The 14,260-nt window shown below is 45.5% G+C and overlaps 1 protein-coding gene across 2 annotated transcripts in view; it reads right to left on the bottom strand.

Annotated features, from left to right (window-relative positions):
* LOC133339385 (engulfment and cell motility protein 1-like) overlaps window positions 1–14,260 on the bottom strand; it is a 56,225-nt gene that overhangs the window by 30,798 nt on the left and 11,167 nt on the right. For both annotated transcript variants that reach the window (XM_061547530.1, XM_061547538.1), the window contains exons 4-9: window positions 11,665–11,712; window positions 10,813–10,935; window positions 8,497–8,628; window positions 7,088–7,192; window positions 5,061–5,169; window positions 1,837–1,973 (exon numbers count right to left, since the gene is read on the bottom strand). In XM_061547530.1, coding sequence (XP_061403514.1) covers window positions 1,837–1,973; window positions 5,061–5,169; window positions 7,088–7,192; window positions 8,497–8,628; window positions 10,813–10,935; window positions 11,665–11,712 — 654 coding nt within the window. The remainder of the gene's footprint in view (window positions 1–1,836; window positions 1,974–5,060; window positions 5,170–7,087; window positions 7,193–8,496; window positions 8,629–10,812; window positions 10,936–11,664; window positions 11,713–14,260) is intronic.

The raw sequence follows: 14,260 nt of genomic DNA, 5'->3' as shown, positions 1-14,260 counted from the left end.
AAACAGCAAGCTTCTTTCCTTTCCTTGAATTCCGAAAATACCACGGCGCACTTGTGACCGTGGCGCGGCACATCGGTTGAGAAGCATCGCAATTCAGGCTATATTGGCCTACTCGTCCAAACTGCCTTAAAAAATTTCCATAAATGTTTGAGTTTTTTGTCCTCAAAGTATTAAAAGTGTTAATGATTCCGGTTACAAATAAAAGATACGTGTGTATATACTCATTAATAAGTTTCTTCTTCACAAGGATGGGTGGATGATTCTTTCTGGTTAAGAATATTAGCAATCAATCCATGTTAACCCCTGCATTGTTACAGACATGTGCGGACAGCTTGTCGAGAGTCGCGTGCTTTTTGCAAATCCTGGAAATCCCCTTCTGTCACCGAAAGGCCCTGGTAAGCAATCACATTAGCACCATTTACTGATTGAATTGATGTCAATATTGCAAAGGTCAACACTTCATCAATAAGGTGTGTTGTCGTGATTGACGATTCCCAGTGGGTGTGAGCGAGAGCAGGTTGTAGTGCTTTTGGAAAATTACATTTTATAACGAAAAGCCAACAAACCGTTGTGCCTGGAAGAGTAGGACACAAGGATTGGAAATATGAATATTAAATTTCGATTTAAAGCTTTCGTGACTGCAGGGATTCATCTTCTTGGTTCTTTCGGTAAAGTCACGTAGAATGGAAATAATAAAATAATAAAAATAAAACATAATAAAATAATTCTCACGACGTTTCGGCCACAACGCAAGTAGCCGTCCTCAGGTGGAGGACGAGGAGACAGAGTCAGTCTGACTCTGTCTCCTCGACAGACTTGAGGACGGGTACTTGCATTGTGGTCGAAACGTCGTGAGAATTATTTTATTATGTTTTATTTTTATTATTTTATTATTTCCATTCTACGTGACTTTACCGAAAGAACCAAGAATATGAATATTGACAATAAAATGGAACAAAAGGTGAAAATTTGCGCAAAAACGAAACGTACGGGGACGCATGCACCGAATTGCAGTACTCGACAGAAGGTGGGAACACGTGCATCAGATAACTTGTTGTCCTTTGCCCGCAGCTCCGATTAGCAAGGTCGGCTACGCACGGTGTGAAAGAAATTCAGCACACATATGTAGTGATTCAATCACCCGACGTTATGTACGCGCCACGGAGAGTCGGGAAGTAAAACAAGCCTTCTGATTGGTACTTAACCGGACTGAAAGGGGATTGGTTATAGGCAGGGAATTGAAGAGATTGGAAGAGACATGCAAATGGAAGAGCGGGAAACGGAGGATGATTGACAGGGTGGACAGGTGGAATCCGTTGGGAAAAGTGGAAGGTGATTGGCTTGAGCGAAAGCAGGTCAAGGAACCTTCGGGAAAGGGGCTTGAGGGATGTAAAAAGGGGAAGCGAGGGAGTTCGGGATGCTTGGAATAAAGGGAATCTTTTAAGACCGTGTCTCGTGCTGGAAGAAATACATACTCCTGTTACTGAACACTACCGTGTCAGGTGTTACTACACACACACATACCGAAAAATCGCTACTTAGAGAAATCACAGTGACTCAAGATGTGCACGTGGGCTGAGGCAGGAGATCGCGGGAAGGTTCGACGGCCAATGCAAGAGACCACTGTGATGGAGTGGCTGCTGTTTTTAATTTTACGACACGTCAAGAAACAAAGCGTTTGGATTTCTCGCCGAACAGCGCTGCCCTTTGCGTTTGAGGGTGGACCAAAGAAGCAGATACTGCAAACATATGTGGTGTGTTGTAAGCTTTGCTACTTTTATAAGCGGCCATGTAGTTGAGACTAAAGCATGAATGCAGTCGGCACGGTGGTCTGACCTTGTCGAAATCTTCGAAGGTGGCGCGCATCTCCTTCCACGTCTTGTTGAGCAGTTGCACGCACACGCAGAACAGCTCCTGGAAGGCGTTGTCGTGTGTGAAGTACATGGGGTAGTAATCCTGGCCCGTTTCCGATGCTGCAATGGCAGACACACACTGCTATGGAAAAAACAACCACTCTTTATCACAACAACATCATAACCCCATAACAACCCCATCAGAAGAACGTCCGGGGAGCACATAACCCACCAGGTGAAGTAGAGGTCACGAGAGTTGGGCAAGGTGGCACATGCACCTGTAATCAGCACTATGGAGGCCAGGATATGGCAGTACAGCAAGCGGATTAATTTACATCTGCACAGAGAGTGAGTGCTCACCCCTCGCTCGCTCACTCTCTCGCACGCGTGGGCGTTCGCTGGCTACTCTGGTTCCTCCCACATCTATGATACCGCGCGGCGCTAAATGTGCCCTTCGAGCGTCCATGGTAACGGCTCCTTGAGTAGCTCCAGGTCGTTGGTTTGATGTCGGGCCCCCAGGACAAATAAGAACACCTTGGAAACCAGGCTCGTAAAGTCAGTGCACATCGCCATTCTTTTTATGCCGAGTTTGTTGCCCAATAAATCAACCACGTGTACAAAAATCACAAAACATCCCGACGTGATAAAGCCAGCTAAGAGTCGATAAAATTCACTTCCCACTTAAACGAGCACCCCTGGAGCCAGTGATGGACATTCCAGATCGCTGTGTTGGGAGCGAGACTATTCGTTGGGGTCATCGCTGCTGGCTTCCAACAAGAAGGAAGTTGTTTCATCTACCCCAGAAGAATTGCCGAGTCAATCCCAAGATGCATATGTAGATTTAGACAAGGGCTAGTCTTTGACCAAATTACCTGGAATGCATTAGATCATTATAACATCTCAGAAGCTAAGACATGGTTCAGCCTGGATGACGCTTGGTGGAGCAACTAACAGTCATAAAAAGGTGTTATAGGGTGCTGTGGTGGCTATGTTGTGGGCAACAGAGTAGTGCAGCAAAACGTATCGTTGTACCGTACTTCTATGGTCCTGCCATCACCAACTGCCACTGATCAGCGTGGTGATGTATGGTCAAATACCCCCACGACTCGCACGGCATGGGGAGGTCCTCAGCCAGCAGTGGATTGACAAAAGGGCTGCACATGTAGACAGTTAGGCAAGTATCTCTTAGCTGCATCGAGCGTAGACTTGAATGGACATACGCCAGCATGTGTGCAGACTTAGGCCTGTAAGTCCTGTGAAGGTGTTCATAATGCTAGGACTTCACGGTGGTGTTCAAGGGATGAATATTGGACAAAATTGGCATGCTGGTTTTTGTGTGTAATTCGATTTAAGCGTGGCATGATGAGAGCCAATTGAGACTCCACGTCTTGTATTCAGCCGAGACCTGTGTAACATAAATGCAGGTTTGTTGATAAAGCACTATTATTGTTTCTTCCAAAAATAAAGCAAAAAAGGGGTTGTCAAAAACAGTCATTATTAAGATGAATGTTGGGGCAGCTCTAATGGAAAGGAGGTGGCAATGAATAAGAGATGAGAGAACAAACTTTTAAACTTGAGAACCCAGTGTATTTCGGGGTATGTGCCTGGATTCGAACCCAGGTTTTCAGTGGTGCCAGCTCAACGCTCTGAACCGAGACACTGTGCACCCAGCTCCCACGAGAACACGATTAATGCACGAACACACTCTCCATCAATCAGGCAATGCACATTTATCACGTTCAAATGCTCTTCTGGGCCAAATTTATGTTCTGCTTATAATTATATGATTTATATAGCGATAGCAGTGAAGGCTCCAAAATTCACATCCTAAATAGGAAAGCCCACTTTAAGCATGCCAAGCCTGAGGAATGCTCAAAGCAACGCTGCTGCCTAAAGTATAACGGCTCCAGATAGCTTAAAATGCATTTGCAGTAAACCAACTACTGGGGTGACACGTTAATTTAGGCTGTGGCTACCGAATTGCTGTTAAATAATGCACAAGCGGTAATTATGGAAAGAAGGAATCACCGCGGACACATTCTGTTAAGTATTTTATATGGGATGTGCATGAGTCGCTCTTTCCAGGCACAGTCATCTAAATGTCAGTGCCAAGTGACAGAAAAGTGACGGCGATTTGAGGAGGTGCTCGATTTTCTGGCTGTAAATTTAGTTAAACGTATAAAGTGCCCTAGGAAGCTGTACAGAGCGCCAGCTTAATATTTCATGCAGTTGTGGTAAATTATAGACCAATAATAGCCATAGCCCACAGAGACTTTACATTCACCCGGGGAGATGCCACACAAAAATGTTGTAATGCTCTGCCTCAAATAGGAGTAAATAATCATGAATATTTGATATACGGCAGGGCAAAACTGTGACCGCGACAACCACAGCCCCAGACCTCACAAAAACGAATTATTTCTGCCACGACTGGTTATCGTGAAGTTTGCCTAGTTTAAATTCATGAAAATTATGACATAAATAATTCACTTTAAACCAATTACATTCAGCAAGATTAGAATAATACTTTAATTTTGTATAGCATCATTCATGCCAACAGCATCCTACAATGCTGTAGATGCAATGGGCTTTGGGATGTCTGTTGCCTTAAACATATATGTTTGGACAACAAAACATACGGGAAAGTATGAAGGACTCGATGGAGTGACTATCAGAAGGTCGGTGTTCATGAACACACATTGAGAGGTAGAGACAGATGGGAGGTGCTTTTATTTTCTGGAGTGGAAGCGCAATGCCATTTTTAGAATCCGAAACAACTTCTGGTGGGAACTTGGGAGTGGTAAAACTGCAGAACTGTGTGGAAGCCAGGTCACACAGAGCCTGCCCGGCGTGTCCTGCACAGAAATACTGGAATATTGGTCAGTTTTGCAATTGAATCATATGGCCAATTCCTAAGTAATATATTTCATTGGCAATCAAGGTCACTGTCGGCCGGCTGGCATCAGGGTAATTTCCAGCCCTTCACTTCAATGATCCAGCCGTGAAATGTTGGTCGATGGAACTTAGTGTGCGGAACAGGGACATCTGAAAGTCATGATGGCATATGTGAACGTTTTAACCATGTCTGGTGGTTAAACACACTCGCGTCTACATGGTTATTATATTACCACTCGCTTTCTCGCATGGACAGGACTGCACGCTCCTACACTGACGCACGAACCTCCGTGTGCGACGCGCTGTACTCACGGGGCTCGCGGATGCGCATGATCTCGCACATGATGCGCGTGAGCTCGATGCTGCTGCGGCCAAACGGGCACTCGTGGCGGTCCTCGCGGCAGCTGTTTTCCAGCACCAGCTGCTCCGCGGGCAGAAGGCACAGAGACGCGGCGACGGTTTCAACAGAGTCCAAGGTCGCGAGCACTCGCAGTGGGAGAAACGCAACATTTCCTTTTTTCTTTCTTTCTTTTTCTTTTCATCTTCGAGATCAAGATTTCAACGTTGCCGAAGGCACCGTTGCCACCACACCAATGCTCTCTACTATGAAGATGTTCAATCTTATTCCCCAACTTTATCATGATTTACTATCGGTGGCATATTATGGGACGGTTCAGTGAAACCCGTTATGTTAAAGAACAGAAAAAGGAATCAGATATCACAATGCGACTGCTGAGATCCCTTCAAGTGGCCTCTGTTGCACACAAATAAGGGTCAGCATTTTCCCACCAACCCTTAAAGTGATGGCCGTCACATGACAGTCAGAGCAATCTTTTTCATTATTAGTGGGGCAATTTTGTCAATTTAAACGCAGAACATTTTTTTCGATTCTTTTTTTTTCAGTCAACGGTGACCTGGCTAACATCACGAATTCACAGGCGGCAGCCTAAATTCAAACCAGGGATCTCAGCAATGCCAGCTCGACACTCTGACCTCTGAGCCATCTGGCCACCTCGAGGACAAACGCCTGTTCATGGAGGGACTTTCACAAGCGCAGAAAGAACAACGCACAAGCTAGGATGCACCCGACTTCATCACGGCTGTTATAGATATGTAGTGGGCTCAAACGGACACTAAGATGTACGGTTGAGAGGCAACACATTTCTTTAACCAACACGATAAACACAAAGGGGTAACTGCCCCTTTACCAGATATTAACCTATGGTGGTGGTCCACCGGGCTAACTACGCTAACTCTACTGAGAGTAGCTACGATGGACGGACCCCAGCCTGGGTCCAGGTCCCGTGTTGCTCTTGTCTTCAGGCGGAGGATAGCACGTAGATTCTTCAGGATCACAACAACAGCTGGTCCCACTGGGAGACCGGTTTTCATCCCCCGTGGTGGGGCTCGCTCCGACCTGAGCCACGACCCCCTTCTCGAACCATCGAGGAGGATCTCTCCTGGAGACGTGGTCCCCCCAGCCCCCCTTTTGGGGGTCCCCGGGCAGACTCCCCCGGTCACGTGTCCTCCGGGGTCAACCAGTGCCATGGCCCCTAGGAAACCCGTTCCCGTAGCCGGCACCCCCCCAGCATCCCATCCTCTAGGGCCGGCATTACGCCCAGCGCAGGGTGCCACTAGTTGCTGTCAGCCCGTGCTGACGGTACATTATTGTGTGGCGTGCCTTTGCCAGGCTGTCCACACACACAGCGACATCCAGCGATGTCGCCACAGACACACTAAGCTCGGATTCTTATATGCGTGCTGTAGAACACGTTACGGGATTTAATGAGGGAATGTCAGACACCCATCAAGCTTTCTAAAAAACACATATCATCGTTAAGATTACAAAAATTAAACAAATTTCCAAGTGCCTAACACTAAGGCTATTTGTAGGACATTTAAAAGGTATGCCACATCCATTGTTGGATAAGAAGTCAATGTATGGGTCAGGGGAAGTAGTCATGTGATGTAATTTTTGAGGCCATTCTCTGCCACAATGAGCTATACTGCTCATAGTGAGAGTTCTGAGCGGATGTTTCTTAAGTCTCCAGATGCGATGCAGATGTGATGGCAAACACAGTTTGCATAACAACGGGGGAAAAGAAAAAAACAAGAATGATAACAGCACAGCAGTGCATGTCTCTAAGACTCAGAAATTCACAAAGCAAAAACGATGGAAGACATGGCGTATCCAATGACTTAGATGCAAAATAAATTTACATTTTTCAAAAGCGTAGTTAACATGCAGAATACCCGCAATCTGTGCAGCTCAATCTCACGAACAGTACACCCCCCCCCCTCTCCCTCGAAGCAATGGCTGTGTTCACAGCTGGACTCACTCTGATGTAGGAGTCCTGGTGCTGCTTGGCAAAGTAGAGCATGCAGTCCAGCGCCAGGATGCCCGGGGGGGTGCCTGTGAAGTCCAGCGCAGGGTTCACACTGTTCTGCAGGGGAAGGAGAGAGGCAAACAACACGATTTGCGTCCGGTGATCGTTTCCACACGACGCACACATTCGCCCCGGTTGGAAAAATCGTTTTCCCGTGTGGGGAGATAGAGCACACAGTTCCTGCCTCCTTGCACTGGATATAATTCAACGTAGGGCAGCAGTGAGAGGGCGACTGACGATCCAGCACCCACCGACTGCCTCCAGTCACTCGCTCGCCGGCGGGAAGTCACCTCCTTATCACTCTTCTACGGCTACTAACGACCACAGTGACAGCTACCGTCAACTCCGTTCGGCGGCTCCTCCACCCGCGTCGAAGCACGGGTCTACTAGACTGACCGCTTTGCGTCATCGCAGAAGGACAAAATGTAACATTCAGAAGTCGCGAATGGTGCACGAGGTCAGAGAGACAGTCCAAATGGAAGTAGCAAAAACAAATACAAAATAAGAATGAACTGTATCTCAAGGTAACTAATAGCCAATGCCTTTAAATATTAATAACATTAATGAAAAATAAACTAAACAGTTGGCAAGAGACTATGGATGTTAATGACGTTATTAATTATCCAATGCGGAGCCGGGAAACATGCTGCGGAAGACCCCCATGTCACTGGAAGTCCAAGGACACCCCTAATATTTCAAGGGAAATTTTTTTTGATTTAAAGCTTTCGTGACTGCAGGGATTCATCTTCTTGGTTCTTTCGGTAAAGAAATTACTTTACTTGAATAAACCACAACAAGTGTCTACAATAGTCAGCTGATCAAAAGACTCACTCCCATTGCACATGCCAAATAATTGATTTGATTTATTTGGCATGTGCAATCAATTTCCCATTACCAAATGCAAATAACTCATATGCTAACAATGCCAGCTTATGATAATTATCAGACAAACGGTGGAGGCTGAAGCCATCCCATTGTATTTATAATGATTCCTGCTGCGAATGTTGTGGTCCTTTAAAATGCAGTGTGTTTGTGGAGTAGAGTGCGCAGGTTGATAAAGTAGCTTGTTTCTGTACGAACTGTGGGTGGCTAATATCCGAGTCTTTCTGGATTACTTGTGAAGTTTTATGAAGGGGTCTGTGAGCAGTCATTGTGGTGGTTCGCAAATGACTGTGCGAGTAGTTATTATGGTGGTTTACAAGGAAGTGCTTGCACAGAGAGCATGTCTACTTTCCCACAGCTGTCATCGAGCTCATGTAGAATCTCTACCACTGGCTCAGCGCATCATGGGAGACATGAGTCACATCGTTCGAGCACGGAGGAACGCCGGCTTGTGACTCGTGGTTATAAGCGGCACTTACCAAGAAGCCCAGCTTCTTGTAATCGTGTGTGAACATGGACTTCCTCTTGTCGATGGAGCCACTGTTGTTCGTCTGATCCACATCGCCGTCGAAGGCGATCTTGCGCAGCTCCATCAGCAGATCCCGTTGGACCTGGACAAACAAAACAGCAACATGAGTTGGCTCCTTATGGAGTTAGGTAATGGCCCATTTTCTTTCAAGTAACCGTTTACACTGCGCAAACCAAGACACTGACAAAACTAACTACCTTTCCTGGAGTGTAATCAGTTTTGTAATTTGAACATGATAGATCCAAGTAAAAATATGTGTATATATTGTTCATTTTTACCGTTTTATTAAAACTGGCTACCTTCCACTATCAGTACGGAGAGACATACATTGGCCTAGGTGTATTCTTAAAAGTGTTTCCTAAGGAATCACCATCAACTTAAACTGGTTTACTTACACCATATATAGACACACACACATATATATTCACACTCACAACTTAACAACACTCCACAAGATTCCTAGGTCATGTACCGAGAGTTAATACGAGATTCTGAGATGCACATTCGCCCGTGGTGCGTCACGAGCAATCAAACATTTCGATCGTATTTGGTAGAAACCTAAACTCTCAAAGGCTTCATATGGGATTCATCGTTTGGGCAATCTAAATGCAAAATGATGTTAAAAATGTATTTCTACCTAATTATTTTAATTTCACTTGTTTGTAACGTCGTTCAACTGTGTTAACATTTGAAGTTTTCGTGACTGCAGGGATCCATACTCTTTGGTTCTTTCGGTAAAGTCACGTAGGTATAAAATAAAATAAATTAAATCACAACAATATATTTTATACCTACGTGACTTTACCGAAAGAACCAAAGAGTATGTGTTAACATTGTTTCACTTTAAAGAGTAAAATAAATCATTAATTATTTATGGCAATTGATATCTTCGTGCTTTGCAGTTGCACCGTTGTGTTATACCTGCTTTCAATTCATTTTCGTAACCCAGATCTTCTCTGAAATAGACCTTTAGTGAAATTTGGTACTGCCCTGCTCGTAAAGATCTTGTTATGGGTGTGTATTCACCGAGCTCGGTTGATTTCAAGCAAAATATTTCAATACAATAGGACATTCACATTCCTGTTTGTTTTGTGAAAGAATGCTACAATTTAACCGAAAAGCAATGTCATTTCATAAAAGAGTGCTGGCTGTATATTCAGTGTACCCGGCTTAATGTGGTTTATATCACGATGATACAGTGAAGGCCACTAGGGGTCCCCATCGCTGCAAGTTCCATCTACAGTCCTGCCAACACTTAATGAGTTTCAACTGCTGTTGGAAAGGGAACGTTGAATAGACAGAGGTATTACATTCAGCGATTACCTAAGAAGGGTAACCATTACCACATGTAATTAAGGGGGAACAATTTTGCTCTATGCGGCTATCAACACGCCGTGTGTGCATTAGGGACTCAAGAACTTTCGCTGCTCTCAGAATGTGACCGGTTGCATCGTCAGCTTGGCAAGCTTGAGCCTTTGGGCGCTTCGGCTGAACCCAAAGACTCGACAGGGAGTCTATTAAACCTCACTGTTCAACCTTTATGCATCAGTCATAAGATTATGCATTATTTGTCAATGCTATTAAGTTATTCATTGCGTACATCGCACAGTTTGATTTAAAGCACAGGATTAGAGTGCATGTTCCCATGCATGTATGTTGAACTTCTTTCACAACGTACGTAGCCAACGGTGCTACTTTAGAAAATGTATTTTTCAAAGCAGATAGCAAAGCAAGATTCAAAAGCTATTTGATGAAGTTATACCTTTCAGTTGATCCCGAGCAAATAAATACACAGACGATATGAATTTGACGATTTATGCTAAGGCTGTTCTCACCGACTAGATTTGGAGCAGACTGCAGATCCACCAGAAATCAATTCCAGTGACTTCAACCAATCAGGTGATGTGGGGCGAGATGGCGTTACAAGCCCAGTGGAGTGCTCTTGCCAATAATATCTGGTATTCCAACAGCATTTGTTTAATAAGCCTGATTTTGCTGATGAGACCCAGACGGCAACACTGACGCTGGACATTGGTCCGAAAAACCAGTAGCTCTCTGCACTAAATATTCATAAAAAATTTGCATATGGAGCCACAGAACGGAGCTCAGCTTTACGTGTGCCCTCGACTCCGACTGGCTTGTTCAGCACCGCGGCGAGTGTGCGTGTGTAGACAGCCAACTGGGGGGGGAGATGCAGGGAGCCGTTTGCGAGAGGGTGCTCGTGGGTCGGCTGGAGCGGGGGGGGGGGGGACTGGCGGGGCGAGACCTGGTCCTGCGGGTCCAGCTTGGTCATCATGCGATCCTCCAATAGGTTTAGCGAGAGGGTCTGCAGCACGTACAGCTGGTGCGCCATATCCGCGCCGATGGACCGGTTGCTGCGGATCACGGTCTGCGTTCGGCACATAAACACACGATGTGATCGATGCTCGCAGCCAACACGCGGCACTTACCGGGCGTTTCATGAAAGTTTAATGTACATGCCAAGAAGAATGCTTTCAACGTGCGAGCCACTCGGCACTTTTAAAGGGAGGTCAGCGCAGGTTCCTGCCAAAAATACAAGTGACTGCATTTGTGTCTTAGAGCAACAATCTTCTTAAACTGCTGCGGCAGTGTGTTTTTTTTCCCCAAGAACAATTGGTCAACAAGCGTTGTGATGCGGCTCACATGATGTTTGGCATCTTAGACAAAAAAAGACAAAGATCCCCCTTATAGCCTTAACAGATTTTTGGGGCAAGCACAGCTAGCGAGAACCTATGCAAGCCGGCATGGCACAGGAGGGGGTGGGTGGCCAACATCACACCTGGCTGCCTTTATCTCCCCAATGGCGATGCTTAGAAATGTTCCCGCCCCTCCAATTAGCACGGTTGGCTACATACGGTGCGAAAGAAGCTCAACATACATACACACTCCACCAGGTACTCATTTAAAGCTGAGTAGACATATGGGAGGCCCAGGACCAGTTCAGATAATCGTCACTGGTGTTGGCCGTGAGTGGAAATCGAACTTGTTATGCCGGTCCCCGCTCAGCATCTTAACGCCCACATTCACATACAACGAAGCTTGAAGATTACAAAACCAGGATTTTATATAAAAACAGGAGTTGAACATGTCTACTTACATTGAGAATCGTGGGTCTCAGAGTCTTCTGAAAGTAATTAAATATTTGCTGCGAATGAAAAAGACATCGGTGTTACCAGCAACAAACTCATATGGGATGAGAGCATATTGGTGGTTCATACATAATTTGTTCAAGACAATGCTATACTTTCATAATCACCCACCCAATGTGGTTTAGCGTAATGTAAAACAATTGTATTTGTGACATGTACAATTCAATAAACAAACGTTGGGTTACCTTTACGAAGGCATGCATCTTTAAAAGCCACGACAGTTCACTGAAATGGTGGTAGGCTCCGTTTTAAGGACGAAACCTTAAATCGTAGCGAGGGTTTAGTTGAATCTTATTCCCTCCGGAATTGTAACACGCGTACTATTTTGTGGGATTGCAGCACTCGTTGTTTTAAAGTGAAACTGGTCAGATTCATAGACAAGTGGCGTTCGCACCAACGTCAACCAACAAAGCTGGGCAAAGCCCATCATCCTCTCCTCCGCGGGGCCTAAACACAAGCACCGCTCTGTGAGAGGTCAAAACAGAGGTTGCCTCTTCGGAGAAACTGGCGCCCGTGCAGGGAATGTGGAAGTTCACCACCGGCTCACAGCTGCCAATGGAAGTGAGCACCACCCAACGCACGTTTGAGCAGAGAGACAACGCCGGGGCGCACGGGAACTTTAGCGTCAATATTTTAAAGCAACGGCGACGACGGTCAAACGTGCGAGTGAGAATTACATTTTGCTTAGGATTTGCAATGCGCCCGATCTCACCAGAGCTGGAAGCTAACGCAGCTTGGGCCTGAATAGTGCTCGGATGGGTGATTGCCATGCATTGCAGATGGATGCAATTCTTGGTAAACACTGCACACATCCCTAATGTTGACAACAAACTGAGGAAACCCTTCCTGCATTTACGGGGTGCTTCCCATGACCTCTGCGGTGCCCTGTGCAATCTCCCGTTCCAAAAAGATAACAAATTTGACCGAGGATGAGGACTGCGCATTTCCTCTCTGGAGTGCTTCCTCGGATTTGTTAAGTCCGAGGCAGAGACTACATCTTAATTTTGCTCATGCCCGCAGCTTATCAGCTCTGCTGGGAATTCTGCAGATAACCCCTCTCCTAGCACGGGGTAGACGCTGGGTCTCTCGGGCAAGACAAGCAATGGTGTGTTGTCATGGATTGTGCCCTAACCAACCCCAAGTTAACACTACAGCTGAATCCCCATGGGTGGCCCATTGCTCCATATAAATATGGCCGGATGTACAGCTTCGCTAACTTCTGCATTATAACAGCAGGACCGGTCGCTTGCATTGCACTGTTACTTCATGGGAATCCCAATTTGGTTAACCGCTGTAGGATATCTCCCCAAGTGTTCTCTTCCTCTACAGACCTTGGTTAAACAAATTATCCTCGCGAGACCATGCAGGGCAGTTCAAGTGGTCATTAGGCTACCCATAACACACACGCAGGCATGGGTAGTGTCATAGCCTAATTCACAACTCACCAGGTATAGTATTCTACGATGTCCTAGTTACATGTTGAACACAAGTCTCCAAGTCAAGTTGCCACTTGAATATCCTTACAGTATTTTTTTTCTAACTACCGGGTCAATGAAAGATGATATTTTGATGATGAGACATTGGCAGCTTCCTTTCAGCCCCTTAAACATCACAACTATAACTACACTGACATATCCATGTTCACTGTTAACTAAAAACTGTCACAGTGCCCCTCTAACTCGGATATCGTTCACATCCCATCTGCAGACAGCGACTCTAGGTGCAAGCATTCATGCAGCTCCTACTTCAGGCTGGCGTGTTTTTAAAGAAACCCATAGGTACCAATTACTGGCCCTTGGGAAATATGTCCGTGCATCCAACCATCTGTCCATTCAAGGACACTTCACGTGTTTCCAGGAAATATACTAAAAATCCTACACAAACCGCTACGAAACCTACCACTCCGCTTTACCAACACCAATGCACAGCTCCGTGTAGTTTTACAGCAAAATTTTACTTAAAATACGTGTTTTTATATGACGCAAAAATATTCAGCTATGCTTTGTATTAGCCCAATTATCTCACATGCACTACAATGAACAGGGGTGGATATAAACACTTGCATCTATTGTGCAGATCAATTTATATTTAGCATTTTCATATATTTCTGTTCACATCATTTTCTCTGCACAGCAAATTCAAGCATAAATCCTGATGGCAATAAAGTTGCCGATTTACCCAAGACGCATTAGTCAGGCTATTTAACACTAACGGCTTTCAGTAAATAGTGACCAGCTGTTTTAAGTAAACCATCTCACTTCACAGTTTATTGTAGACACAAATACCTATTAGTCTTCGCGTTTATTCAAGAGCGGCGTTGCCTGGGCTGTGACAGCTCACATATAACAACATTCCAGAGCAGAGAAGGGAGCTGCCGGTGTGCAACCAAAGTGCAAGGACTGGGCCCGCTATCTTGAGAAAGCCGTTTCCACCTGGGTCAATGCGCGCACCTATCCAGCGCATCGCATTGACTTTACATGCGCTCGCAGTGCATGGGATCCAGAATCAGAATATTTACTCATAACTGGAGGAATCTGGCACGAA

The sequence above is a fragment of the Lethenteron reissneri genome, chromosome 9 (genome assembly GCF_015708825.2).
Source record: "Lethenteron reissneri isolate LAM-NWPU_2019-01 chromosome 9, ASM1570882v1, whole genome shotgun sequence".
In the NCBI taxonomy this organism is placed as follows: domain Eukaryota; kingdom Metazoa; phylum Chordata; class Hyperoartia; order Petromyzontiformes; family Petromyzontidae; genus Lethenteron; species Lethenteron reissneri.
The sequence above is the reverse complement of the archived record's forward strand: the minus strand, read 5'-3'. Positions and strand labels throughout refer to the sequence as shown.